This window comes from Crotalus tigris, unplaced genomic scaffold (assembly GCF_016545835.1).
Source record: "Crotalus tigris isolate CLP2741 ecotype Arizona unplaced genomic scaffold, ASM1654583v1 scf7180000017666.27876245, whole genome shotgun sequence".
In the NCBI taxonomy this organism is placed as follows: domain Eukaryota; kingdom Metazoa; phylum Chordata; class Lepidosauria; order Squamata; family Viperidae; genus Crotalus; species Crotalus tigris.
Window position 1 is genome coordinate 5,238,275 of NW_024096551.1, and position 26,694 is coordinate 5,264,968.

At 43.2% G+C, this 26,694-nt stretch overlaps 1 protein-coding gene across 2 annotated transcripts in view; it reads left to right on the top strand.

The window, feature by feature from the left end:
* Positions 1 to 2,534: 2,534 nt before the first annotated feature.
* TRIM71 (tripartite motif containing 71) overlaps positions 2,535 to 26,694 on the top strand; it is an 82,607-nt gene continuing 58,447 nt past the window's right edge. Inside the window, exon 1 of one of the 2 annotated variants that reach the window (XM_039336312.1) lies at positions 2,535 to 3,446. In XM_039336312.1, coding sequence (XP_039192246.1) covers positions 2,535 to 3,446 — 912 coding nt within the window. The remainder of the gene's footprint in view (positions 3,447 to 26,694) is intronic. The other variant, XM_039336313.1, reaches the window with a different exon arrangement.

Below are 26,694 nucleotides of genomic sequence, written 5' to 3' on the forward strand. Positions count from 1 at the left end.
TAAAAACTTATGCAGATTGTTAATTAGAAAATAGTTTTCACTCCCTTCACGATGAATTTATTCACAAATACAGATAGATTAATTAGCTGTTTTAGTTAATCAACTGAAAAATCTTATGGGTCCTTTAATTGGAGATATTCCTAATTTTTTAATTAGGAACAAGATTACGAATCCCTCACTCCGGAAAGTGATATAGAAGCAGTTTCGTAACGCTACTTAAAGTTGTGTTGTAACTGTTTAAGGTTCCTGACCATTAACCTGGGTAAATTCTTCTTTGAAGAGTAAATGTTTTATTCTAAAAAGAATAAATATGTAAAGATCAAGACTCTGTCCTTTTAATTGTACCGGTTTAAAACAGGTTTTAGCGACATGGTTTTATTCCTTGTCCGTTCAAGTGTTAATAAAAAACTTAACATTCTTTCAATGTCTTACGTTGCAAGATTTAAGTTACTTAAGAGAATTCTACTAGAAAACTGGGGCGTACATCTGAGTAAACCGGTTTAGGCTTGAACTGGGCTTTTTTCAGCCCGAGCAAAGTTTAAGATCTTTAAAGATTTTAATGCTTTTAAAGGTAAGCTTAATGAAACGGACTTCCTCGGCGCTAACTCTTAATCTCCTACGTCTGTGCCGCTGTTTTGAAAAAAGACCCGCCATACATTTCATTGGAAGTCGTCGCTTTTTCAACCACGTAGCCCGCTCGCTTGCTAGAACTTTCAGAACCTCGACTTTTTAGTTTGAGAAGACGCAGCCCCACACAAAAGGCAGCGGTACCCAGAGGGTTAATGTTTCCTGTTTGCTTTTTTGAGCTCTCCTCTTCCCCTCCTCCTCTTTCCCTCTAACCACCCCCTCAGAGCTCAGGCGGAAGTGAATTCGCTCCTTTGGAGATTAAAAGGATTCCGAATTCTCGATCGGTTTCAATAACAGGCGCTCCAAAAGAGGTGGACCAGGAATGCGAGCATCTCGGCGCCCTGCAAAAATCAGGCGCACCTAAATCGGGTCGAGGGGGGAGGGGAAAAGGTTTTTTTTTTTTAAAGAGGTGCAAAACCCAGAGCAACGTAGGGGAGCGAAACCACCCATTCACCAGCACGATGGCGACAGCGGAATCGAATGGGATCTCCACGTTCTTGCATTACTGTTGTTAATTTAAACCTTCGGCCGGCGGGCGTTCCCCGACTCTCTCCCCCTTTCTCGATAACCATGTCGGGGATTTTTTTTAATCTTCGGAGGGTAAAATAAGAGATTCCTAGAAGACCACGCGAAGAGTTGAAATGACAAAGGAAATGTGATCGCAGTGGTTAGGGAGCAAGGAGCAAAAGGAGGTGCCACCGGATTGCAGCCTGGGGAAAGTGTTACACCGCTGTTGCAATTTGTGCCAGCGAACCTAATACGCCCCCCCCCCATGAATAATTCAGGAAGGCCGGCCGGAACCTGCCGCCGCCGTCCTTCTCTCCGGCGGCTCCTTTTGCCGGTTTAAACGCGTGTGCGCCCAAGCTACAGGAAGGAGTGAGACCGCGTGCGTGTCGCTGCCGCCCTTGCTTTAGGGGCGGCAGCAGCAAAGGGGAGCAAATTCGGGAAATCCCGAGAAAGAATAAGGGACCTGATCGATGCGCTCACTCGGCTTCCCGGGGGATCCGCTTGGAGACCTGGGAAAGGCGTGGACCCGCGAGGAAGACGATCTCTGGAGCGGAAGATCGCGCGCTCGTTCATTCATTCACACGCATCACCCACCCACACGCTCCCTTTTTCTTTCGGACGCCCGCCTGCCCAGAAAACTGCGCCGGAGGGATCGCCATCTCTGCTTCCCGCTTTCAAGACATGCGGTGGTGGAGCCCTCAGGGGCGGATCGGTGCCGGAGGAGTCTACCGGGACAACTTCCGTGTCTCCCGAAGCTTCCCGAAGTCCCCAAGAAAGGAGAAGTAAACCAAGCGGTCCCGCTGTTCCCTCTCGCCTCTCTTCTTCTCCACCGACCGAGCTCTTTCCTCATTCCCTCGCCATCAACCCGCCTCTTCTGATACACCAACTAAAGAAATTTCAACCCCCCTCCTTCAGTTTTTCCCCTAGAAGGAAGCAAAGAACAGCCGCACGACCGGATCCAGTTCGCGCTGGATTTTTAAGGAGTAGGGCCCGATGCACTTTTCTGTTCAGGAAACCCTCATTCTTCCGCCTCGCCGTCTGATAAACGCTGAGCCGGCGGAGAAAGAAGAAGGCGCTGTCCCGGGTGGGAAGAAGCTTTAAACGCAACGTGAGGGAGGGGGCAACTCAGAGGAGCGCGTTCCTCCTGAAACTACTTAAGGAAGGAAAACGAGAGGAACGCCAGCTGAAGCTGCTCCCGTCTCGCCTAGCCCGCGAATAGTGGTTTGGAGTAGCAGAAATCATCGCAGCGCCCCCACAGCGACTAATTGATGCCACCCACCAGGGCTTGCAACGCGGGTCGTCGTCGCTCGCTTCGGTTCATGCTGCTACTGCTGTCGCCTCCTTACTAGCCGCGCTCGCTGCGCTGCCCCCTCCCCCTCCTCCCTTCCCCACCCCTCCCAATGGCTTCGTTCCCCGAGTCGGATTTCCAGATTTGTCCGCTGTGTAAGGAGATGTGCGGCTCGCCGGCTCCAGTCTCCTCTAATTCGTCCACTTCGTCGTCCTCTTCTCAGACTTCAAACTCTTCCGGAGGCGGCGGCGGGGGGTCTTCATCCTGCACCCCGTCGAGGCGGCTCCACGTCTTGCCCTGCCTGCACGCTTTCTGCCGCCAGTGCCTGGAAGCACAGCGCCACCCAACCGCGGGTGACTCTCTCAAGCTGCGCTGCCCCATCTGTGACCAGAAGGTGGTGATCTCGGAGCCGTCGGGTATGGACGCGCTGCCCTCCTCCAACTTTCTTCTCAGCAACCTGCTCGACGTGGTCGTCGTGGCCGCCGCCGCCGAAGACCAGAAGAACAACGGCCGTCCGGGCGGCGGCAGCGGCCAAGGAGGAGGCAGCGGCGGCGGAGCGGCGAGTAACAGCAATGCCAACAACCGACACCCTCATCCCCGCCAACAGCCTGCCCAGCAGCAACAGCAGCACCGCGCCCCTGCGGGCGGCTCCTCCCCGGGCTCTGCCGCCGCCTCGGCGCCGTCCGGGGGAGGCGGGGGCTCCGCGTTGCTGCTTAGGCGGCCCCACAGCCGACAGGGCGAGCCCCGCTGCAGCTCGTGCGACGAAGGCAACACCGCCAGCTCCCGCTGCCTCGACTGTCAGGAGCACCTGTGCGACAACTGCGTGCGCGCCCACCAGCGCGTTCGCCTCACGAAGGACCACTTTATCGAGCGCTTTGGCCCAGGGCCGCCCGCCTCGGCGGGAACCGGCCCCGCCTCGGCAGCCTCCCAGCTTGCTCTCAGCCCGCCCTATTCCGCCGCGCCTTACAACATTCTCTCCGTCTTCCCGGACCGAGTCAACTATTGCCAGCACCACGACGACGAGGTGAGTCTTCCCAACAACCCCCTCCTCGCAGCATAACCGGACATGTTAAATGGCTGGTCCTCAAAGAGTTCCAGCTCGTCACCTTGCGCTCCAGAAACGTTGGGAGTTAAAAGAGGTAGTCTTTTCCTTCTTCCCTTTACGTTTTGGGGAGGGGCAGTGTCAGAGGCCAGAAAGCAGAAAGGATGCCAACAGGTGGGGGGAGCAGGGAGAACCCTGTGAGTCCTGTCTTCAAGTCCATCCTAAATGGCCAGAAAGTGGTTGGTTTTACCTGGGAAGGGGAGAGCATCCCAGGTGAATCTTTTTGCTTTCTTCTCTGTGAAAACCACCAGCTCCTATAGGTTTGCAAAGTAATTTTTGGTCGTGGCAGTACCTGATGAAAAAATAGTTTTGTCAAATAGACAAAAACATTTTGTAGTAAGGGGTGACTCTTAGACTTTTGAGACTGAGTCCAATGGTGATAATCTGGATTAAGAGACAGCTAAATAAAAATGGGCATCGGTACACTAGGATTTCAAGGTTGATACAGTAGGATTTCATTCACATATAAGTTGATAGTTTTTTACTGTATTAGTCTCAAAATATTGGATTATAGTGTCCTATACATATTGGAAGTTGTTCAAAGTTGCTAAACTCAGAACTTCTTGTTTGTGGGGGTGGGATTTGGTACTGTATAGAATTTGGATAGTTGATAACTGAGCAAGATGCTTTTGCAGTTCTTTCATCTTGTATTTTGTGGCTATGTAGTATAAATTTCTTACCTAAGAACCCTGTTGTACTTCCTCTGATAGGCAGGTATGATTTTTTACCCCCCCCCCAGACTTTCATCCACATTAACAGGAATTACCTCTCAGGTTTCAGTTTCCTTTTTTAATCTTTTTTTTTAATAGTTCCCCCTTTCATTCTTTTCCTTTGCTCAGGTGGTCCACTCTTTGCATCTTCCAGCCTTCTTCTCTTTTCTTCCATGCCTTTGTTCACATGGAGCTGTCCAAGCTTAACTGGTGTAAATCATAATTCTTTACAAGCAGCAGAGCTTTCCCATGTGTGCTGCAGGGGGCAGAGATAGTTGGAGCCAGTTAAAAACAGCACCAACTATGTGTATTGTTGGGGGGAGGGACTTGATGCTGTTTCCTCTTGAAGTGCTTTGGAGAATAAGTACATATATTGTTTCTTCAGGAATGCCAAGACGGAAAACTTAAATGTGAGAAGTGGCAATCCTAATTCCTGGGCCATCATTCTGTTTTTTGCTGCACGTTCCTCTGCCAATTTGTGCCCATTCCCAGGACTAAGATGCTCTTGAAATGGATAAAGTGCTCAGTAAGGATTTCCTGGTCTCTCTCTCTCCTCCCTTTAGTTTACATTTTTAAGTAAACAGACCAGTATATTTGCCACTCTGCTTGATTTAGCTGCTAATTACAGATCAGTTCCAGACTGCTACAAATGAAGAAGCAAGGCATTGAGAAGCTTTTAACATATAGGATTTGGGTTAAACATAATCCAAAATTGGATTATGAATGAAGGATCTAGAAGTGTGACTTTTAAATCAGCTGTGGAAGTTGATGATGCTTCTGAGCATGTGTGAAGTATTGCTTGAATTACTTCCCATTCCGGAGGATTAGGGGCAGACTATGTAGTTTTAGTTCTTGCTTGTAGTATACAAAACCTTTTTTAATTTGTTGTATAGGATTTAGTGCTATGTTGAAAGTTTCTAAACTGATGGAGAACATCTTGCACACAAGATATTTTCTTACAATACTTGTATTTCTTAAAAATTGGACAAGAACCATGTATAAATATTTGAAAAACTATTCTAACATGTTTTTTTCTATTTTCAAGAGATAGGATCAATAAAGAATAGCAGAAGCAAAATGAAAAACTTAGCAAAAAAGTGAATTGAGAATCAATGTACTGATTATAATTCTCTCAATAATTATGCTTTGAGATTACATGTGTTTAGTGAAGTTGAATGATCTGATGGCATTAATATATTGAATGGGCTCATATAAAAATATATTAATAAAAGTTTTAACATCAGAGTGTCGAGTAGGTCCAAGCATTTATTTCCTGAGAGTACTACTCTTTAAAAAAATTAGTTGTTTATAGATTTTAAGAAATAGTTATTCTAACGGAGAATCATTGCTTTAATCCCAAGGAATAAATACCTTGTACTGAATTAATGTACTGGAAGTTCAATTTGTAAGCCGACATTCCATCTCTTTTGCTGGTTGCATAGACCACAGTGGAATTTTCCACTAGCCTCATGGTTAGAGGATAGCTTACTCCATGCTACAGTTCCTGATTGATCCTTACTACTGAAATATAACCAGGTTTGGGAAATGATTGCTATTAGATACTCCCTAGCTTGGGAGGAAAAAATACTCTGTGATTTTTGAAAATGAATGGCTGTTTACATCTAATTGACTTTTGCCTGTTTTTGTGTAGTTATTTCAAAAATGGAAGAATATGTCTATTTTTGTCTTCTTTTTTTAGAAAGGAATTTTTATTAGCATTTTTGCAAGAGTTTGAGGAAATGCAAATATCTCTTTATTAGCACTTGGCTATCTCCCACTGAGTTTTCTAGCATTTTCCACAAACAAACAGGAATATTTATCAATCTGAAGGAAAGTTGGAACTCCAAATACAAGATTTAGAATGATAAAAGTAAATTGTGTATTGTTTATAGTGACATGAATATTAAGTGCATGAATATTTCTATTATCCTGTAGGAGTTACATAAAAAAAACATCTTCCAACCATCTCTTCCTCATTCTGTTTTCACTATACTCACTGGATTCATTTTATAGGAATTCTTTAGGGGAAATACTTTGTTCTTATGGTTGTATTAAGTATAAGTATCTTGGACAAAGTATTGTAATTCAGTTTTATCATAATGCTTGCACTTCAAATAATGTGATGTGTGGGCATAACTGAAAAGCATAAATGTGTACTCTGCAGTGCTTGTTAAATTCTTCCCACATTTAAAAATATTATTTCAACACTTCACATAACATGTGTTTTTTTAAAAATCATATTATGATAGTGCAAAATACATGTATTTTGTTTATGATAGTTCTTTTGGAACAAATAGTCCATCAGTAACTTCTTAGTACAACTTCACTTAATACAATACTACTTGCTTGTTATGCTTGATTATTTAGGAATAACTAAATAGAAATAAATAGCAAATAGAATGGGGACCATTTCTGATAAAACAACAACAACCTAATTGTGTGTTAAAGTCTTGACTTGTGTTTGTTGTGAAAAAAAATTGTATCTGTGTAAAGGGAACAAAAACCTGACACAATTGTTCACTTAATGCAGGATTTTTATGGGAGAAAGAGATTCCAAAGATATTTTGCACTATTTTTGCTTGCACAGGGCTAGCATACTACAGCCTCCTGGATTCCCTAAAAAGCTGCTATTGAGGATTAAGAAACCTTCTGAAATGGTGTGCTATAAAGAGCATAAAGAGTTGTAATTGGAAGTATTGAAGAAGGCAGCCCATCTGACTTTCAGCCAATGTGGAATTTCAACTACAGACTTACTTCTGACTTATCTCTGACTCAGAGATTCCATGAAAGCAGACCTGGTTATGACTTATGTTGGCAGACCTCTCAAGAGTGCTACATGATCTCAGTACTTCTTTCCATCATTGATTACTAGCAGTTTTTCAGAATACCTGTTATGACATCGGCAGACTTGCTGTGTATGATTCTGTTTTAAAAAAGTCATTATGATGGCCTTTATTTCTACAGAATCATTCAAAATGCAAGCTAAAATAGAAATATTTACTGCTTTACTAAAAGCAATAGGAAAAAAAAGATCACATAAATCTATCTAAACAATGTCTTGCAAAGAAAGGACTGGGTTTTTTGTTTTTGTTTTCTAATATTTTTGGAGCAGTGCTTTCCAACTGAATGCCTGAATGGGTTGGGGGGGATTGTAGCTCCCAGAATTCTGAAAGAGCATTTGGAGAATCCCAGTTGAAAAAAACTGCTCTTTTGTATGTAGTTGACATTTTGGAGATTTTCTGAAGCATTGTACGCTTGTATATTCTAGAACATTACAATTACCGTATTTGTTTGTTTACTTAGAAGTAAATCCTATTCTCAGTGAAATTTCCTTCTGAATAAGTCTATTCAGAACTTTAATTTTGGGATTTTTTTTAACTTGTTCATCTAAATACCACAAACTCAAAACTATTTTATAGAAATTAGAAGCAATTTCTATGTCTTTTATAATTTTGGTAGTCATTGTTATCTTTCTTAAAGAGTGCATATTGGTATTCATATTTTCCTATTTGTTGATCTCTCATATTTTTGTCCTCTGCAACTCTGCTATTCTGGGGGGTTTAGTCTAGTGGGCCTTTTCTTTGGGAACCTGATAGTGTACTTATTGCTCCTGTTTTTGTGTTTCCTAGATGGATATATTAAAGAATTATCCTTGAACAGGAGAGATACTTTTCAAACAAGATGCAAACATGTTTATCTAAACTTAATTGGCTGGATTAAGAAGTTAAAACAGGAGCATAAAAAATGAAGACCAAGGGATTGGAATACCACTTGTTTATAAATGTTCTTATAGGATATTTTAGTTTTTTCTGAGATGTGCTCTGATTACTTTGTTTTCAGAAATTGTTTTTCCTGGCCTGACTGAGTTTCAGACTATATGAAATAGTGTTTCCAGCTAACATCAGGGATCTGAGGTTCTGATAAGATTCCTGTTTTAAATGGGATGGGATAATATTTCTTCCCTGGCTTATTCATTGTTTGGGTATTGTACTTTGTGTGTGCTGCATGAAGTAGTTATTAGTTTTCTAATTTAGAATATAGGTATAGATTCTCCTGCTTGAGCAGGGGGCTTGACTAGAAGACCTCCAAAGTCCCTTCCAGCTCTATTCTCTATTCTATTCTATTCTATTCTATTCTATTCTATTCTATTCTATTCTATTCAAAATAATATTCAATGGATACCTATAAAAAAAGAGAGAGAAAAAAAGAGAGAGAAGAGAGAGAGAGAGAGAGAGAGAGAGAGAGAGAGAGAGAGAGAGAGAGAGACTCAGTGTGCATACTTTAATGTGCATTTCAGATACATTTATAGATGGAAATGGTGGAAGAAACTTGTGCGCATTTGAGGATTTTTCTTAAGCATTATATTTTCAGTGTTAAAAATATTTTAAGTGCCCTGTAATGTTAAGTTTTGGTTGTGTAACTATAGTATATATTTTCAGGGCATCTACAAAGTACTTCTTTAATTCACTTGCTAGTACCACAAGACTTGAATAATAAAAATTGTTTACTTAAAAGGTTTAACTATCTCTGGGAAAAAGTTTGAACAACAGACTGCATGGTGCCAGCTATCATAACAAGTGATCCCAATGGTCACATCAAAACACCACTAGTGAAAAAGTAACTATTTGACTCTGGAGATTGTAAAATGAGAGAGTTAAACATTTCCCTGAAGCTCAAATAGTTTTGAACACAATGACTTTGCAGTGGGGAAGAAAGGAGAGGGAAAAGACCTACAACTAAAAATGCACCAAACTTACTACCTCTGGTATTGATTTTCATGGATTAGCAAGGTTGGATTTTAATGGTTGTGCCATATTTTTTAAGTTCCATATATTGTAATTATTTCTACCAACTGTTTCTGTGAGATAGTTTTCATTTCTTAAAAAGAATTAGTTGAAATCTTTTTAAACACACAGAGCTGGATTTGCACTTATACTTATGGAACAGGGGTGTCAAACTGCTGGCCCACGGGCTGGACGTGTCATGAGGAAACCACACCCACCCCATTGCCAGCAATGAGAAAAAAGCTCCTATACTTGTCCCGAGTTTGACATGTCTATTATAGAATATGAGTTTATGAGGTTATTTAGCATTTGTGCCCTTATTGACTTTTTTTTGTATAAATAATAGTTTTAAGAGTTAAACAGTTTTTTCCAACTTGGTGCTAAAAATCTGGTCTTGCTTTGTTTTAGTGAACCAGAAAGAGTTCTGTACTACTTGTACTACTGTACTGCACTACTTGTTTGTGAGATAAAGTAATGGATTAGACTTGCCTCTATTGATAAAACAGTGGCACAGGTTTGTAAACAAGATATGCAGCAGGGTATGAAAATTGTTGTACACTAGTGTAGTTTGCCTACTTGCACTGTGAAATAAGAGGATGTTTATGTCTTGGAAATTGTGGCATAGTTTCCTGTGTGTCAGTTTTGACTATAGCAGTTAGCATGTTTTACTTGCTACTATGTCTAGGGCAGGGGTAGGCAACCTTGGCTCTTGATGACTCGTGGACTTCAGCTCCCAGAATTACTGAGCCAGCCATGTTGAGGAGAAAAGGGAGAGGTTTCCTAGCTGAGCCATGCTGGCTCAGGAATTCTGAGAGTTGAAGTCCAGGAGTCATAAAAGAGCCAAGGTTGCCTACCCCTGGTCTAGGGAAAGTCTAATGTTTTTGTGATAAAAAGAATTATGTGGAAATGTAGTTATGTGGTGGCAGTTGAGTTGAAGAAGAGTAATGATTGTTATGTAAATTTGTAACCTGTTTAATATCTTAGATGAAATTTGATTTCACAGATGAAATAACTTTAGCTGTTTTCAAGCCTCTTCATCCAATCTCTTCCTGTAGTGCAGTGGTTCTCAACCTGTAGGTCGGGACCCCATTTGGGGTCGAACGACCATTTCACGGGGGTCGCCAAACAACGCAGTCCGCCATTTTTTCCCCCTTTTCCTTAGCTGTGCTACTCCCTTTTATTCTATTGGCTTTTGAAAGCCAATAGAATAGACTCTCTTGAATAGAGTCTAATTCTATTGGCTTTCAAAAGCCAATAGGAATTGTCCAGGCTGTCTCTGCCCTGCTGAGCCCGCCAAAAGTCCCATTCTGCACCAGTTGAGTAGTCCTCGATTTACGACCGGTTGGGGGTCGCGGCATTAAAAAGGTTGAGAACCACTGCTGTAGTGACACATAGAAGTTCTTGCACAAGAAATTCCTTCTATACGAGTTGATAGATGAATCTGTACTTGCTGCACAAAATGAGAACAATTTTGAGGCATTTTGAACAAGAAAAAAAATAGCCTTGTTGAACTTCCTGGAATCTATATTCCTCTCCTGTCAAAGTAACATAACCCTTTTATTAAATTTACTAATGACCTGGTGAGAGCATCTTGATTGACGCCATTCCTGTTTAATGTATACTAATTGCTGTAAAACTAAAACTCTCCAATTTTAATTATTGTATTTTACTAGATTTACTTGTAATGTTTTTCTGTTTTTTTCTTTGTGATTTAAGACTGTTATTGAACAATATTATTAGGAATATTAATTGTGGAAAAACTATACTTCCAACATCATCTTGGTATGTAGCATATACTTCCGCCTCTAAAAGCCTGCCATCTTAATTCTGTTTCAAATGAAAACCAGGAAGTTACATTTCCTTAGAAACCAAATAGTGGCACTGATGAATCCCAGTGGTTGTCAAATGCAGCCCATTATGTTGCTCCTGTGAATGTTGAGGGGGGTGGGGTGGGATGCAGAGATCAACAAGCCAAGCTTGTGAGGACAGAATGGAAGAGAGATGGGCTCTTGATCCCATATATTTCCAATCAAAGTCTAGTAAAATGGATTCAGATCTAATTCTAAACTTTGTGCACATTGGCCTAAATTTATCCCGCTCTTTTGATCAGTTTGCCATTGGTCTTCAACAAACAAGTCAATTGAAAACTCTTGGCAAACTTAATTCAGAGTGGAATAAAATCATTTATTGCTTTTCTTTAACTTTAACTTGGTGTGAAGAGGGTGGTAGAATGTAATCCTGTTTAAAAATATCTTTCTTTCTGAAGTATTGTATTTCTGCAGAGTAGTATTTCAGTAGTTATTGAGTTAAAATGAAATCTATCCTAACAGTTGTGTGTCAGCAGCTACAGCCCAGCTGTCCAATGAAGCACAACGGCTGCAGCATCTATACCATGTGCTTTCTTTGTACAGGCAATTGAGTGAGAAACTTAGCAAAGAATAATCAATACCAGATAATTTTTATTATACTGATTGTGGCCAGCATCTTTATATTTGCATTTGGGTTATTGCAAATAAATACCTGTGTTAAAACTAGACAAATCTTCTTCACTTGGAAATTAATATTTGAAGTGGCACATATCTGGAAGGCACCAGGATGAAGAAGGTTGCCATATGATACCTCCATTGCTGTATTGATCTAATTTAACTACTAGTATAAAGAGAGTTTCCTATCTTTCCAAATTGTTTTCTTTTCTCCCTTGTGATATATTCATATAACAGTGTTCCTTAACAATTTCAAAACGCATGGGCCTCAACTCACAGAATCCCCTAGCCAGCATGTACACACATTTTAAAATTGCTAAGATTGAAAAAGAGTAATAACATAATAATTTATGATTTAATGTCACATTGTTGGCTGACAGAGAAAATTATAAAGATGGATGCTGGCCTGTTTAACACATAATATGAAAACTATCACAGAATTATTCCAGGTAGCCTGATGGGTCTGGGTTTTGAGAGTAATAGTTTCACAGTGCTTTCAGAACTAGTTAGGACAGTGTCCATAAGGTAGGTTCCTTCCATAAGGTTAGCCTATGGAAGTCCTATAAGGGTTCTACAATATTTACATTACAGTGTGAAAAAAATCATCCAGATTGTTGGAGTGAGGTGTAAATTCCAGTTCTTTGCCATTTAATTTTAACTCAATTCCAGGGAAGACAATCATTGTTTTAAAAGAAAAATAACTAGATGAGGGAGAATAAATTGAAATTACGCATGGAGAAGATGATGTACAGTTGATCAGTAGAAAACAGAGCTCCAAGACTGGGGTTGATCCTTTATAGATGAAGTTGCAAAAGCAATCTTTAGATGCTCTTAGACTTACACGGTTACCTCTGAATTCCCATGGAGGAGCAGCAGCAGTTGCAATAATGTGTTTGCAATAATGACACTTAATACACCGACTGTTACCTCCCTGAATCAATCAGACCTGAAAATAATTATTCATGGCTTGATTATATTCCATCTTGATTACTATTCTCTACATGGTGCTATCCTTGAGAAATATCCAGACACTTGAGTTGGGCAAAAGGTTAACTAGGCTGCTAACAAAAACTGGTTATATATCTTATCATTAATGCCCATCAATTAGGGTCATGGGAAAGGCTTCTTCTGTTCGCTCTCAAACTCTTCTTTCTCAAGAATTTATTTATTTATTCTCCTTTCAATTTTTAAGAGAGATCAGCAAGACCAGAAATATCTTCAGCACAGCACAATGACATCAAAAGGATGACATGTGTCATCCAAATGTCATTATGAATTTGAATCCTGGTGTTTTAAGCAAGTTCATAAATTACAGCTTTTGTGTGATGACATTGTCGGTCTTATTTCATTATTACAAACATACATACCATGGCCATGATCCAGACCAGGCCACCAGTCTACGGCCTGGTCCTGGTCCACAGCCCGTTGGGAATCATTGAGCATGTAAAGCTCCATTTGCGCAAGTGGCAGGTGCAAATATATGAAAGATCCCCTCTCCCGCTGCTGCTGCTGCTGCTCTGTGGAGCTGGAAGGGTTGGGGACCACTGATCTCGATCTTTCTTTTAGCTAGCATTTTCAGATTGTTACTTATAGTATCTTAAAGTACTATACTTTAAGTGCTATTTCATTTTTTATCTTTGTTAATTGATTTGATTAGAAATATAGGATACATATTGGAACAACACAGCTAAACTGTGCTGTGTAAATTTAGTTGTCATTGTTTGTTGTGTGAGACAAGCATAGGTCCATAAGATCTGGGCTACAAAAATCTAGACGGGCAATAGCCAGAAGCAAAGAGAGGCTGAAAATTGTCTTTGCTGCCATCTAGTGAGTGACCATCTGGACTTTCACTCAACCTGGTACATTACCCAACCATGTTTGTTAACTAATTATGATTTTAAAAAATACTGGCTTAGTATTATGTGTGAACATAGTTTATATAATCTCTGTTTTGATATTGTGAAAAAGATGAGAAAAATAGCCACAGCTTTGCTACTTCAGAATGCATAATTTGAAACTGACTTCTAGAGATGAGGACCTAGAACTCAGATAAAGTGTAAGATGAAAGTTTAAGAAAGCAAGAGTTGCAGGAAGGAGGTTTGTTGGGCAGGAACAGGCTGGCTAAATAACAACTTTTGTAAGGTGAGATAGTATTGGATAATATTTAGGGAAGGAAGGAACTTTATTTTCTCTCTTCTTTTTTAAACACATTTTATTGGTTTTTTTAATTCTTAAGAAAAGGTACTCAGGACACATCGTGGTGTTTGGGTAATCAAACATGCAAAAGTGAAAACATATATAAACAACTCAACTCAATACATTCTTCAGCATGATGGTGGGTAATTTCAGTCTTCCTGCTCAGAGAGACTAAGTCAAAACTTTAGCTACGCCTCCCTCTGGGTGTGTCTTCCCAGTTATTGACTTAATCTCAGGCTCAGTAGGGCGCAGAAATTGTGGCTCCTTAGTTAGACTAGGTTAATTGGTTTTTTAATTGAATTTAATTCCTTTTTTTCAGAGTATAAATTGAACTATTTTCTTACTTTTTAACTTTGGATTCATTTGGCTAAATCTGCGTTGGATACTTATTCGGGCCTTTTGGCTTTGAGCCTAACAGGCCCGTGAGAAAGCTGCAGACCATTCTCGGGTGGGGCTTTCAGCCCGATCGAGAGGATCAGCGGGAGCGCGGACCAGCCGTCCAGCTGGCTTGCGGCCAATGGAGCTTTTCCATAGTCTGACAGACCAGAGGTTTTATTCTTCGTTGAGGCCACGAGGCTGTCTCTGCAGCTAGCAGTTTTGGGGCTCTGGTATTACCCCCGCACAAACAAATCGCAGATCAACTGATTTGGATGCGGGGGGGGGGAAGAAAAAATGCCAAGATGAGATACTTATCCACCAAACAGACCCAAGGGCAGCCAGGTGAGAGGCCACGAGGAGACATCAGGCGCTGGAGAGGGAATTCACCAAAGCTCAAAGGCTCAGGTCCAGTGAAGCTGAAGTGGTTTTCCCCGTTCCATTGGACACTTCTCCATTTGAGCCTTCATTTGCGCCTTCCCAGGATGCCCTCAGGCAGGGTCTCCTCAGGGGGAAACTGAACAGGTTGGTCCCCCTCGCTCCTCATCCTCATCTTCTATATAGCAGGTCCTGAGGCAACGTATGTCCCAAAGGAGATTGGGGCTAGTTCTATGGAACAATGAGCTATGTGGTCTAAAGGCATTCAGGCACCATGCATTTATGCAATTTATGTCCTCTAGGAGTCAACAGGGATCCTTGCATCCACGGTTTTGGCATCTCCGAACCTTCCTCCCAGCTAGGCAAGGAGGGGTCAGTGGACCTGAAGATAGCCGATACGCCCATGTCTGAGGATGAGGAGGTAGTGCCTGATAAGAGTCTTTTTGACTCTTATCTTTTCAGATCTCTTCGTATGAAGGCCTGTACCACTGCCAACCTCACTTTGGCACAGGAGGACAAACCTTCCACCTCCACTAGTCAAAAATCTAACCTTTACCTGCAGAGCAGATTGTGGAGGAGAAGAGGTTCCTTGTCTGCTTGTCTTTTGTACTACAGTACAAAAGACAAGTCATCTCTGGCCACATCACCATCTGCCAATAGTACAGAAAAGATACTTCACAATGTTTCTTCTTTCTTTGTGTCCCTTTTAGAGGCGTCTGCTGTGAACACTCCTCTAACCTCTCTGTTTTTCCATTTCTGCAATTCCAGGGGATATGGCTGAGACTCTGAAGGCAGAGGACAAGAAATTTGAGTTCTCTCTTCCCTGAGCTCACCAGCCCTCAGCATGGGCGATCAAGGCTGAGAATTCATCTTCCTCTTTCACAAGGGCAGCAATCATGTGGCTCTGCAAACTCCAGGCTATCTTTCCTCCTGACCAGGTTCGGACACATCAGACACTAGAGAAGCTAGTAGCTGTTTCAGAGCACATGGCAGACACTTCTCTTCATCCGCCAGGTATTCTGCTAGATCTATTGCAGCCACAGTTGCCTCTCGTTGACTGTGGTGTCTGAAACAGTGGAGGACAGACTTAAAGTCCAAGTGGCATCTGTCGACGACCAGTACAGCAAGACACAATTATTTGGTTCAGTCCTCGAGCCACACATAAATGAGGGCAAGGACAAGCATAGGATCCTGGCCCATCTCTCCAAAGGGTTGGATAGGTGGCTAACAGAGTTTCGCTGATAGGCTTTCCGTCCCAGAAGTCCCTGGGAGTGGAGGCAGCCCTCTTGGGCCGGGCAGCTCCTGGGATTGGTCCAGAGGCTCGCAATCCTTCCCCCTAGACAGGATCGTCAACAGGACCGCCAGAGCATCGGAAACAAGGGCCAACCCCAGGCCAAATGTCTCTTCCGGGGCTCAGGCAGCCATCCCTACAGACGGTCGAAGGGTCGCCAAGGAGGACTCCCACATGGGGGTCGCCTGGCACTGTTCAGTGACATCTAGGTGGTCACCACCACAGACTCTTGAGTCAGAGAGACCATAAGATACAGTCTCTCTCCAGAATTTTACTCTCCTCCCCCAGATCGTTTCATACAGTGCCCAGTATCGCAAGCGCAACCAGGGCACAGCTAGTAACCATGGCCATCTCCCATTGTTACTAATCAAAGCCATAGAACTGGTAACACCGGCATCAGAGAAGGATTTTACTCCATTCTGTTTGTGGTTCCCAAAGCCTCCGGGGGATGGAGGGTGATACTGGAATTAAGGGGTCTGGATCACTTTCTGACCTACAAAAGGTTCAAGATGCAGACCCTAAAGGTCCACCTTGACCAGCATCCAAAAAGCAGATTTTCTCTCCTTCATAGACCTTACAGAGGCATACTTACACATCCCAAAATTTCCATCATCGCAGGTTCCTGCGGTTTTATTATGAGCACCGGCATTACCAATACAGGGCGCTTCCTTTTGGGTTCTCTTCTGTCCCAGGGGTCTTCACAAGGATTTGGCAGATGCCAGTGCACGTGCAATGCTATCTGGACGATAGCCTAGTGCAGTCCAACTGTTTCCAGTCAGCTAAGTCGGAAATCACGATACATACGCTTCAAGTTCACGGATTCTCAGTGGACTTCAAACGAGTTGCACGGCCCCCACAAGGTGCTTACTTCATCTAAGGGCAATAATAGAGTCGGATCCTTACAAACTTTATCTTTCAAAGGAGCGTCGGATCATCATCTCAGGTCTCGTACATCAGGCTCGGAGAGAGAAAGCAGGGCCATCGATCCTGCTGTCTCATCTCCTGGGAAGGATGGTTTCTTGCATGGGGATCGTCCCATGGGCCAGTCTTCACTCTAGAAGCCTTCGGTGTTTCCTCCTTCCCTTCCTGAAACGGAACCTCCTTCCAACAGAAAGGTCTGGGTTCCTCACCATACTATATCATCTCTCTTATGGTGGGCTTCATCCGCCATGGCCAAGGGCTCCATTTTCAAGGAGCCTTCCAGGCTCACCTTGATTACTGACGCCAGTCTGTTCGGTTGGGGTGCCCGCCTTCAGACTTATCTGGCTCAGGAACAGAGCTCTCAGTCAGATCTAGACCACCACATAAATTGGCTCGATCTCAGAGCCATCCACTTATCACTCCACCGGTTTTCCTCCCTACTGTCAGGAAAGCATGTCTTGATTCTGACAGACAAGGTTGCAGCCAATGCTCACGTCAACAATCAGGGAGGGACACGGTCACTCAAGCAGGAGGCCTTGAATCTAGGCCTGTGAGCAGAATACACCCTGGGTTCCATCACAGCGGAGCACATATCGGGGGAGGCAAATTGACAAGCAGATTCCCTGAGCAGGTCACAGTAGACCACTCAGGTGGCGCCTGGAACCAGTATTGTTCAGGGAAATCTTGGGTAGGTTTCGTCATCCACATCTGGATCCCTTTGCCTCCCCGATGAATGCCCACTCCCCAGGTCCTTCAACAGGTTTCCGACATGGGGGGGCGGAAGGAACGGACGACCTCCGTTGCAAGAGGCCGGGGGGGGACTGCCTTAGGTTCTTTTTCCCCTCCCGTTGTTACAGGCAACTATCCGCAAGCTGATTCAGGAACAGGCGGAGGTAATCTCAGTTGCCCCACATTGGTCACAGCGTCCGCAGTTTGCCGATCTTGTGGATTTATCGCTCTCACCACAGTCGAGAATTCCCCCGGACCGAGTGGCTCTCAGCAGAATCTCGCCCGGCCGCCTTGTTTAGGGTGACCCGCTCCCTTCTTAAAGTGGAGGAGGCGGAGGAACCCTTGCAGGGGAGAGCTGAGGAGTTTGTTCAGTTTCTTTCAGACAAAATCGCTCAGATTCAGAGAGACCTGGACTCCGACTGGGCAGTGCCAGCCGAGTTGCCAGGGGCTGGTCTTAGTCATGTTATCTGGAGCGAGTTTGAGCCTGTGACCCCTGATGAAGTGGACAAGGCCGTGAGGGCAATGAATGCCGCCACCTGTTTATTGGACCCGTGCCCCTCCTGGCTGGTTTCTGCCAGTAGGGAGGTGACACGAGGCTGGCTCCAGGCGATAATGCTTCCTTGATGAGGGGTCTTTCCCGCAACCTTTAAAGGAAGCGGTGGTGAGGCCCCTCTTCAAGAAGCCTTCCCTGGACCCAGCTGTTTTGAAGAACTTTCATCCCGTCTCCAACCTCCCCTTTGTGGGGAAGGTTGTAGAGAAGGTGGCCCAATTATCTGGACCCTTTTCAATCTGGTTTCAGGCCCGGCTACAGCACTGAGACTGCTTTGGTCGCACTGACCGATGACCTCTGGCGAGCCCGGGATAGAGGTCATTCCTCTATCCTGGTGCTTCTTGACGTCTCAGCGGCTTTCGATACCATCGACCATGGTATCCTTCTGCATCGTCTCGGAGAGGGGGTGGGCGGCACCGTATTGCGGTGGTTCTACCTCTCTGACAGGTTGCAGTCGATGTTGGCGGGCGGACAGGAGAGCTTTAACCTCTCCTCCGTTCGAACCTCTTAGGTCTAGTTCTCTTCATTTTCTTTCCTTGGAAGTGGCATTCCTCGTAGCTATCACTTCAGATGGGAGGATTTCAGGATTGGCCTCACTCTCAGTCAGGAGTGATCTGCGTATTTTTTATGGAGAGGGTGGTCCTTAATGGGGCCCTCTCTTCCCTCCAATGGTTAATACATGGTTTCATAGGTCCTAGGATCTGGTTCTTCCAAACTTTTGTCCTACTCCTTCACATTGTCTGGAAAGACAGTGCCATAAGTTGGATGTGCGCAGGGTCTGCGACACTATGTCAAGCGAACCTCGGTTTTTCACAAGTCAGAGGCTTCGTTTGTGTCTCTCGGCCATCTGCCTCGGATCAGAGTGTCTCCTCCTTTGGCCATTGGAAGGTGGATCAGAGCATGTATCGATCTGGCTTATCTTTCTCAGTCACTTCCAGTTCCTACACACATCACGGCTCACTCAACGTGTAGAGCAGCTGCATTAGCGGGCTGGTCTACCCAGGCTTCGATTGAGGAGATCTGTAGGGCAGCGAGGTGGTCCTCTTCTTAATCTGTCAAACATTACAAGATTGGTAGGTTTGCTGCGGTGGATGCTACATTTGGTAGACGGGTTCTACAGCAAGTAGTTTCTTCTCAGAGGACACAAGCCTAGACTTTTTCCTCCCCGTAGGGACATGAGAGGCTTTGGTATGTCCCACCGGTGGATTCTACACTCATCATGCTGGAGAAGGGGCGTTGTCTTACATGAACGCCTTTTCCCAGCATGATGATATAGAATCCATACCCTCCCTTTGAGGCGGTCTAGGCAGGTGTCATGGATTATTGGAGCCATTGCGCCAGACTTCATCATGGATTCTTCGCCTCGACAATAACTGGGAAGACACACCCAGAGGGAGGCGTGGCTAAAATTTTGACTTAGTCTCTCTGAGCAGGAAGGCTTAAAATACCCACCGGTGGATTCTACATCATCATGCTGAGAAAAGGCGTTCAGGTAAGACAACGCCCCTTCACTGTCCCTCTCTATTTCCCTCAAATAGCATAATATATTTAGAATATTCAGTAGCTCCTTCATGCCATCTTGTGCTCACTGACTTTTGCAGTCCAGGCTGATTTATCAAAATAAAAAGCAGGAGTTTCCTTCTTTTCCTTTGTTTATAGAACAATAGAAGACAAATGATAAATAATAGGGTGAAAAAAGCTTGCGTGGGCTTTGTGAGGGACAATAGTTGTTCTATGTAGGTTGTGAAGAATGTTACCCATTCAAGCTTTTGAAGCTAGTGTTGATCTTGCTTATTTAAAAGATCCTTCATAATTTTCTGTTCTTTCCATCACTTTTGAACAAAATAACAAATGAATAGACATTGCTGCCAGTGTGGGATTGGTAGGCACAATTTTATTGACATAGTGATTCACCTGCCTAGTTTGATGTTTAGAATGTTTCATGTTTCCTTATCGTTTTATATTTCTGAAAATGAGATAAATTCAGTCATGGTTGATTATTTTTTGATGTAAAAAGATATATGTCTTTGGTTTTATTAATCATAAATTTTGAGCCAATTTTTTGTAGGAATTGCACATGCGCTGTTGCCCCAGTCCTAGGCCTTCAGCTGGGTTTTATAAAACCTTTTCCCTTTAGGCTTCAGCCTAAAAAAAAGGTTCAATCAATCAACCAATTTCAACTTCTCATGGGAAAAAAAAACAGACCTCGCAAAGTTGAATTGATTGAACTTTTTAGTCCCACCCAGTCTGCCGTTACCACTATAGTCACGCCCACCCAATGAGCCCATGCCCACCCAATTGGCCTCATTCACCCAATGGGCCATGCCCACCCGGCACCCGACAATACATAAGTGGGTTTTGGGTTGCAGTTTGGGCACTCGCTCTATAAAAGGTTCGCCATCACTGGCCCATGGCGTGATCACTTTCAGCAGAAGTTTAATGCAGTTTCACACATCACCGTGATTGGTGCCAGTCCTCAGTTTGAGGTGATTTAAATTGGGCCCCCTTAAGGCACTTATTTTGCCTTTTAAAATAGCTACTCTGTGGGGAACTCTAAAGAAAATGCCCTAAAGCCAGTTTTTTTTCTTTAATTTTGTGTCCTTGCCTTTGCTGAAATAAGCTTGATCGTAAAGCAGAGTTCACTTTAAACAATTATTATATAAATGAGTATTCATTAAATTAATTATATAGATTTGCTAATGAAGAAAATTTACTTTTTCACTTACAATCATGTGAAAAAGTACACCTGTGTAAAGATTTTTCTTTTTTAACATGGACATAACTATATTTTACCTTTATTCAAACAATATATAACTATAAAGATAAGCCTATAAAAATTGACTTTACAGTCATTTAATAACAGAAAATTAAAAGATCTGTCTTTTCCTTCTGTAGAAAAAGTAAATACACCCTTGGTTTTAAGATATTAGTTTTATCATATCCCTTTATATATCAATATTCTTGACATGAAGATCAAATACCTGTATGTTGAAATATTTTTATTTAATTTAGAACCTGTCTTTATTATTTTTACAAATAACTTAAGGCAGTGAACATATCCAACACATATCCAACATATTTTCCTTACAACAACAACAATGCTGTGAAGTGGGTTGAACTGAGTAGTTGACCCAAGGTCACCCAGTTGGCTTTCATAGCTAAAGCAGGACTTGAACATGGTATCCTGCTTTCTAGTCTGGAGCCCTAACCACTAGACCAAACTGGCTCTCAAATATGTTGAAAAAGTTTTTTAAAATTCATTGGGAATGTCCTTTTTTACATAACTACTCCCTTTTTGGAGCATTAATGTTTAGGATGAATTATGCAAAATATATGAAAGATAATAGAAATCCATATCTTTAAAAGAATCTCAGCCTATTCAGGTTATTCAATGTGACAAACTAAATTTCTGATGCAATAAAAAATATTTTTAGGAGATAACAAAAGTTTAGACGACAGTCCAAAATGAAGGAAATAGTCAAGTTTTCCTTTTTATATCTCAGCCACTCTTCTGTTATTATTGGAACATAATATAACATCTGTTTAGTTTTAACTTGCAATTTGTTGGATAATTAAGCTAAGGAAATCACTATATACTGTACAAGGCAGAATCATACTAGGGACAAGTGCTGTTTAAATTGACTATTTGCAAATAGTGATCAAGATTTTTTTTTTTTAATCAAGACTCAGCTATGTTATTGATTGAATTGAAACTTTCAGTTCTAAGGAGCCAATCAGCAAATATTTGTACCAAATGATTAATAATTATCACATATTGATTATAGTTTTGACAGATAGTTAAGAGTCCTTTAAACATAGTTAAGAGTCCTTTAAATGTGTTTTACATCTTATATTCCTCAAAGGTTAGATAAAATGTACTATGCAAAATTTTAGGAAGGGAATGGTGAACCAGTCATAAGACCGTAGTGTTATCTACAGTACATGAATAATTTTCTTTGACTTTCTGACATGTTGCATTCATCACTATTTAGTACTCCTACTACAACTTTCATTTTCATTTTCTAAGAGGACCATGAAGAAATAATTTCATTTTAGCAGATGAATTGCCTATATTGACTGTTTTGTAGCTTGGTGCTTCTTTATCCTGTATGTTCCTATCCAAAACGTTTAATTACTTTCCTTCATATTGCCTGTATTTTCCAAAATATGAAGGTTCTCCAGCATGATGACTGAAGAATCCACCAATGGGTTATTTCAGTCCTCCTGCCCAATCAGACCAAGTTGTCAAGTTGTCACGCCTCCTCATTATCTGGGACCTCCCAGTTTTCATCTTGGTCTTTCACCCATGAGGACGTGATATCTTGACTCTCTGTCGTTTGGTGTAGGTCAGACTAGATTTTACAGATTCATTGGTGGATTCTTTTTTTTTTAAAGATAATTTTTATTATTTTTTTTAAATTTTACAAAAACAAAAACAAAACAATCTTCCCCCCCACCTCCCCAACCCTCCCATTCCCACCCCCAATCTTCCCAGAGCTGAATATAGGCTTAATTAAAATTTAACCAAAAAATCTTAAGAAAAAAAATATAAACCATAAATAAGTCTAGCATTAGTTAGAAATCTAAATACATTAATTAGAAAAATTATAAAATAATTAACAATAGTATATATATAAACAAAAAAAACAAAAAATAAATGTTTAACAAGGAAAAGAATAGAGGAAGAGAAAAAATATAAATTATTAAAAAACTAAATAATATTTTTTTATATCCAACTTATGGCCACTTCCTTCTTTACAAGGATCTCTATTACCTGGCTTCATCAGTTACAGGAAAGAATTCCGCTGGAAGAAATCAGGATCCATCAGGATTTGACCAAATTATTAGCCACATCCGAGTATATGGCGGATGTCTCCCTGTATTCGGTCAAACATTCAGCCCGAGCAATGGCTTCCAGCGTAGTTGCTAGGAGGTTTCTGTGGCTAAAAAACTGGAGAGCCGAAAGCAAACATAAGTGGCGCGTGGCCACAGCCCCCTTCATGGGTGGCAGATTATTTGGGGAGGCCCTAACGCCATATCTCATTGAGAACAAATAGAAACAAAAAGTCATTTCTCATGTAGCAAAGAGAACTACCAGACGGTTCCTCCCTTACAATCGCCGACAGTCCTTTCGGACTGGGGAAGCAACAGAATCTGCGCAACTATACCGGCCACCAGCTCCTAAGCCTGAGCGCTCATTTGATAGGGCAGGTTATAGGGACAGAACCAGGTACCAGCCACAAACTAAACATTCCGTTCGTGGCAGAGGGGGTCGCTCCTTCCGTCGCGGAAAATGACTCAGAGGCAACCCCTCCCATTGGCGGCAGACTCACTCTCTTCATATGCCAATGGGAAAACATGACCACAGACTCCTGGGTTCTGTGCAGAGAAGGCCTGTCCCTTGAGTTCAAATCCATGCCATTAGATCACTTCGTGTCTTGCCCAGCCATGAGAAACCCTGTAAAAAGAAGGCTCATGGAAGACGCTATCCAACATCTACTCACCATCAAGGTAATAGAGGAGGTTCCCCCGAACCAGGTGGGGCTGGGGTATTACTCCACCCTGTTTGTAGTCCCAAAATCCTCTGGGGGATGGAGGGCAATTCTCGATCTCAAGGGACTGAACCTCCACCTTCAATACAAGAGGTTCAAAATGCAAACGTTACATTCCATTTTAACCAGCATCCGGCGGGGAAATCTATTGACCTCAATAGATCTAAAGGAGGCATACCTACACATTCCTATCCTCCCGGATCATCGCAGGTACCTGCGATTCTGTTACCTCAACCGACACTTTCAATACATAGCCCTTCCGTTCGGCCTCTCCTCAGCCCCCAGGGTCTTTACCAAAATCCTGGCAGTGTTGGCAGCTCACTTAAGGCTGGTCCCAGTATGGGTCCAGTGTTATCTGGACGACATCCTGATCCAGTCCCTGTCAGTCTTAGCCGCCCAGTCGGATTTGGCCCTTACCATAAGGACCCTGCAGGACCATGGCTTCCTGATAAATTTCAAAAAGAGCCAGATGACTCTCTCTACCTGCCTGCTTCATCTGGGAGTGGTGATAGACATGGACTCGTGCCTCGTGTACTTGTCGGAGGAGAGGCGCAGGAGCATCAGAGACCTGGCACGTAGGATGAGCAGAGACAGGACTGTGTCATTGGCTATGCTTTCTCAACTCCTGGGCAAGCTAATATCATGCATAGAAATAGTGCCGTGGGCCTGGCCACATGCTCGGGACCTGCAGTGGTTCCTGCTTCCGTATCAGAGACAGCATACCAGTACATCCAATCGGTTGGTCAGGGTTCCTCATCAGGTACGTCTCTCACTTGGCTGGTGGACTTCATCGGCTATTCACAAGGGGACCCTGTTCAAGGAGCCCAGTCGAGTTCAGGTGACCATGGACGCGAGCCTCTTTGGTTGGGGGGGGCTCATCTCCAATCCTAGATAGCTCAGGGTCGTTGGTCACAAACAGACCTCAAACACAGTATAAACTGGTTAGAGCTCGGGGCAATACATCTACCTCTCCAAAAATTCCACACTATAGTCATGGGCCAGCATGTACTGGTCTGAACAGACAACGTGGCTGCAAAAGCTCACATGAATCAGCAAACCCCTCATGACAGAGGCTCGAGCATTGAGCTCATGGGCAGAGAAACACCTGCTCTCCATCAGGGCTGAGCATATCTCGGGAGAGGCAAATCGACAGGCAGACTTTCTCAGCAGGTCAATAGTGGATCATTCATAGTGGATGTTACATCCAGATATCTTCAGAGAGATATTGGACAGATTTGGTCATCTGATCGTGGACCTGTTTGCCTCCCAGCTGCCCAGATTCTTTTCTCGGTTCCCCTCCCGGGGAGCAGAGAGGACGGATACGCTGTGCAGCAGGTGGCCACAAGGTCTGTTGTATGCCTTTCCCCCATTGCCTCTGCTTCTAGCAGTAATCAGGAAGATCCTGGAGGAGCAGGCAGAAGTGGTCTTCATCGCTCCTTACTGACCCAGGAGACCATGGTTCGCGGACCTGTTGAGTCTTTCATACTCAGCCCCGTGGAGGGTTCCCGACAACCAAATACGGCTGACACAGGGATCTCCAACATCCAGACCCCCAATGGCTTCAATTGACCGCCTGGCACTTGAACGCCACATCCTGACTAGAGAGTCTTATTCGGCGGAGGTGACCGCTATGATCCAGGCGGCCAGGAGACCGGCAACGAACCGCATTTATGACCATACGTGGAAGACTTTCTGTCAATGGTGCCACAAGAATGACGTAAGTCTATCACAGGTGACTATTCCCAGGGTACTGGAATATTTAATGGAGGGCTTCAACACAGGGCTGGCACCCAACACTATATGCAGACAGTTAGCCACACTTTCCTCGGTACTCTCATGGGATTCCTCAGGGTCTTTATCAAGGCATCCTGCCATCCAGGTCTTCCTTAAGGGAGTCACGAATAGTAGACTGCCTGTGATTCATAGGTATCCCTCCTGGGACTTACCTCGAGTTCTTCAGGCACTAACCTCATCGCCCTTTGAACCACTCAAAATGTGCTCATTGCGACATTTATCACTCAAGGTCACCTTCCTAATTGCTATTACCTCGGCTAGGCGCGTTTCAGAATTAGCTGCCTTGTCGGTTAGGGAGGATCTGTGCACGTTTCATGGGGACAGGGTGGTTCTCAGATTAGACCATTCATCCCAAAGGTTAATACGGTTTTCAATAGAGCACAGGAGGTCATCCTTCCAAATTTCTGCCCTCACCCGTCACATGAATTGGAACGGCGTTGGCACACTCTGGATGTAAGGAGAACCTTATGACGTTATATCGAACGCACGGCGCCTTTCAGTAAGTCTGAAGTCCTGTTTGTGTCCTTTCAGCCTTCGATGGGTCAAAAGGTGTTAGCTTTCACCATAGGTAGGTGGATCAGGGCCTGTATTGCAAGTGCCTACGTCTCACTTGCCTTGCCTGTTCCTCCTGATGTGACGGCTTACTCCACCCGCAGTGCTGCCACAACTGCGGCGTGGGCAACCCAGGCGTCCATTGAGGACATTTGCAGGGCGGCAACATGGTCTTTGCCATCATCTTTCATCAGACATTACCGTTTAGACAAATTTGCGTCGGATGAGGCCGCTTTTGGTAGGCGTATTTTACAACAAGTAGTCACACCATCTGGGGGTCAGGCCCCAACTGACTCCCACCCTTAGGGACTCTGGATGCTTTGGTATGTTCCACAGGTGGATTCTTCAGTCATCATGCTGGAGAAGGAGCGTTGGCTTACCTGAATGCCTGTTCTCAGCATGATGATGAAGAATCCACGCCCTCCCCTATTAGTTTTCAGTCAGGTCCGGGTAGGATACTTGTTATGTTAGTTTCTTTTAATACCTGCTTGAGAGTCATCACGTCGAACTGTTGTCATTGGCTATGCCGTCGATGAAAACTGGGAGGTCCCAGATAATGAGGCATGACAACTTGACAACTTGGTCTGATTGGGCAGGAGGACTGAAATAACCCATTGGTGGATTCTTCATCATCATGCTGGTGTTCAGATAAGCCAACGCTCCTTTTTTAAAAAATTGGAGAATGGTCCATCGTATATATACTGAGAATAATGCATTCAGCCTCCTCTTGGCAAGATCAGTAAGAATGGCAAATGTTGCAAGATGTTGAAAGATTAGGGTTAGGATTAATGGAAGTTGTTTTAGTTTGTCTAATTAAGAATTGTTATTTTTCCTACGTGATTTTTTTTTAAAAAA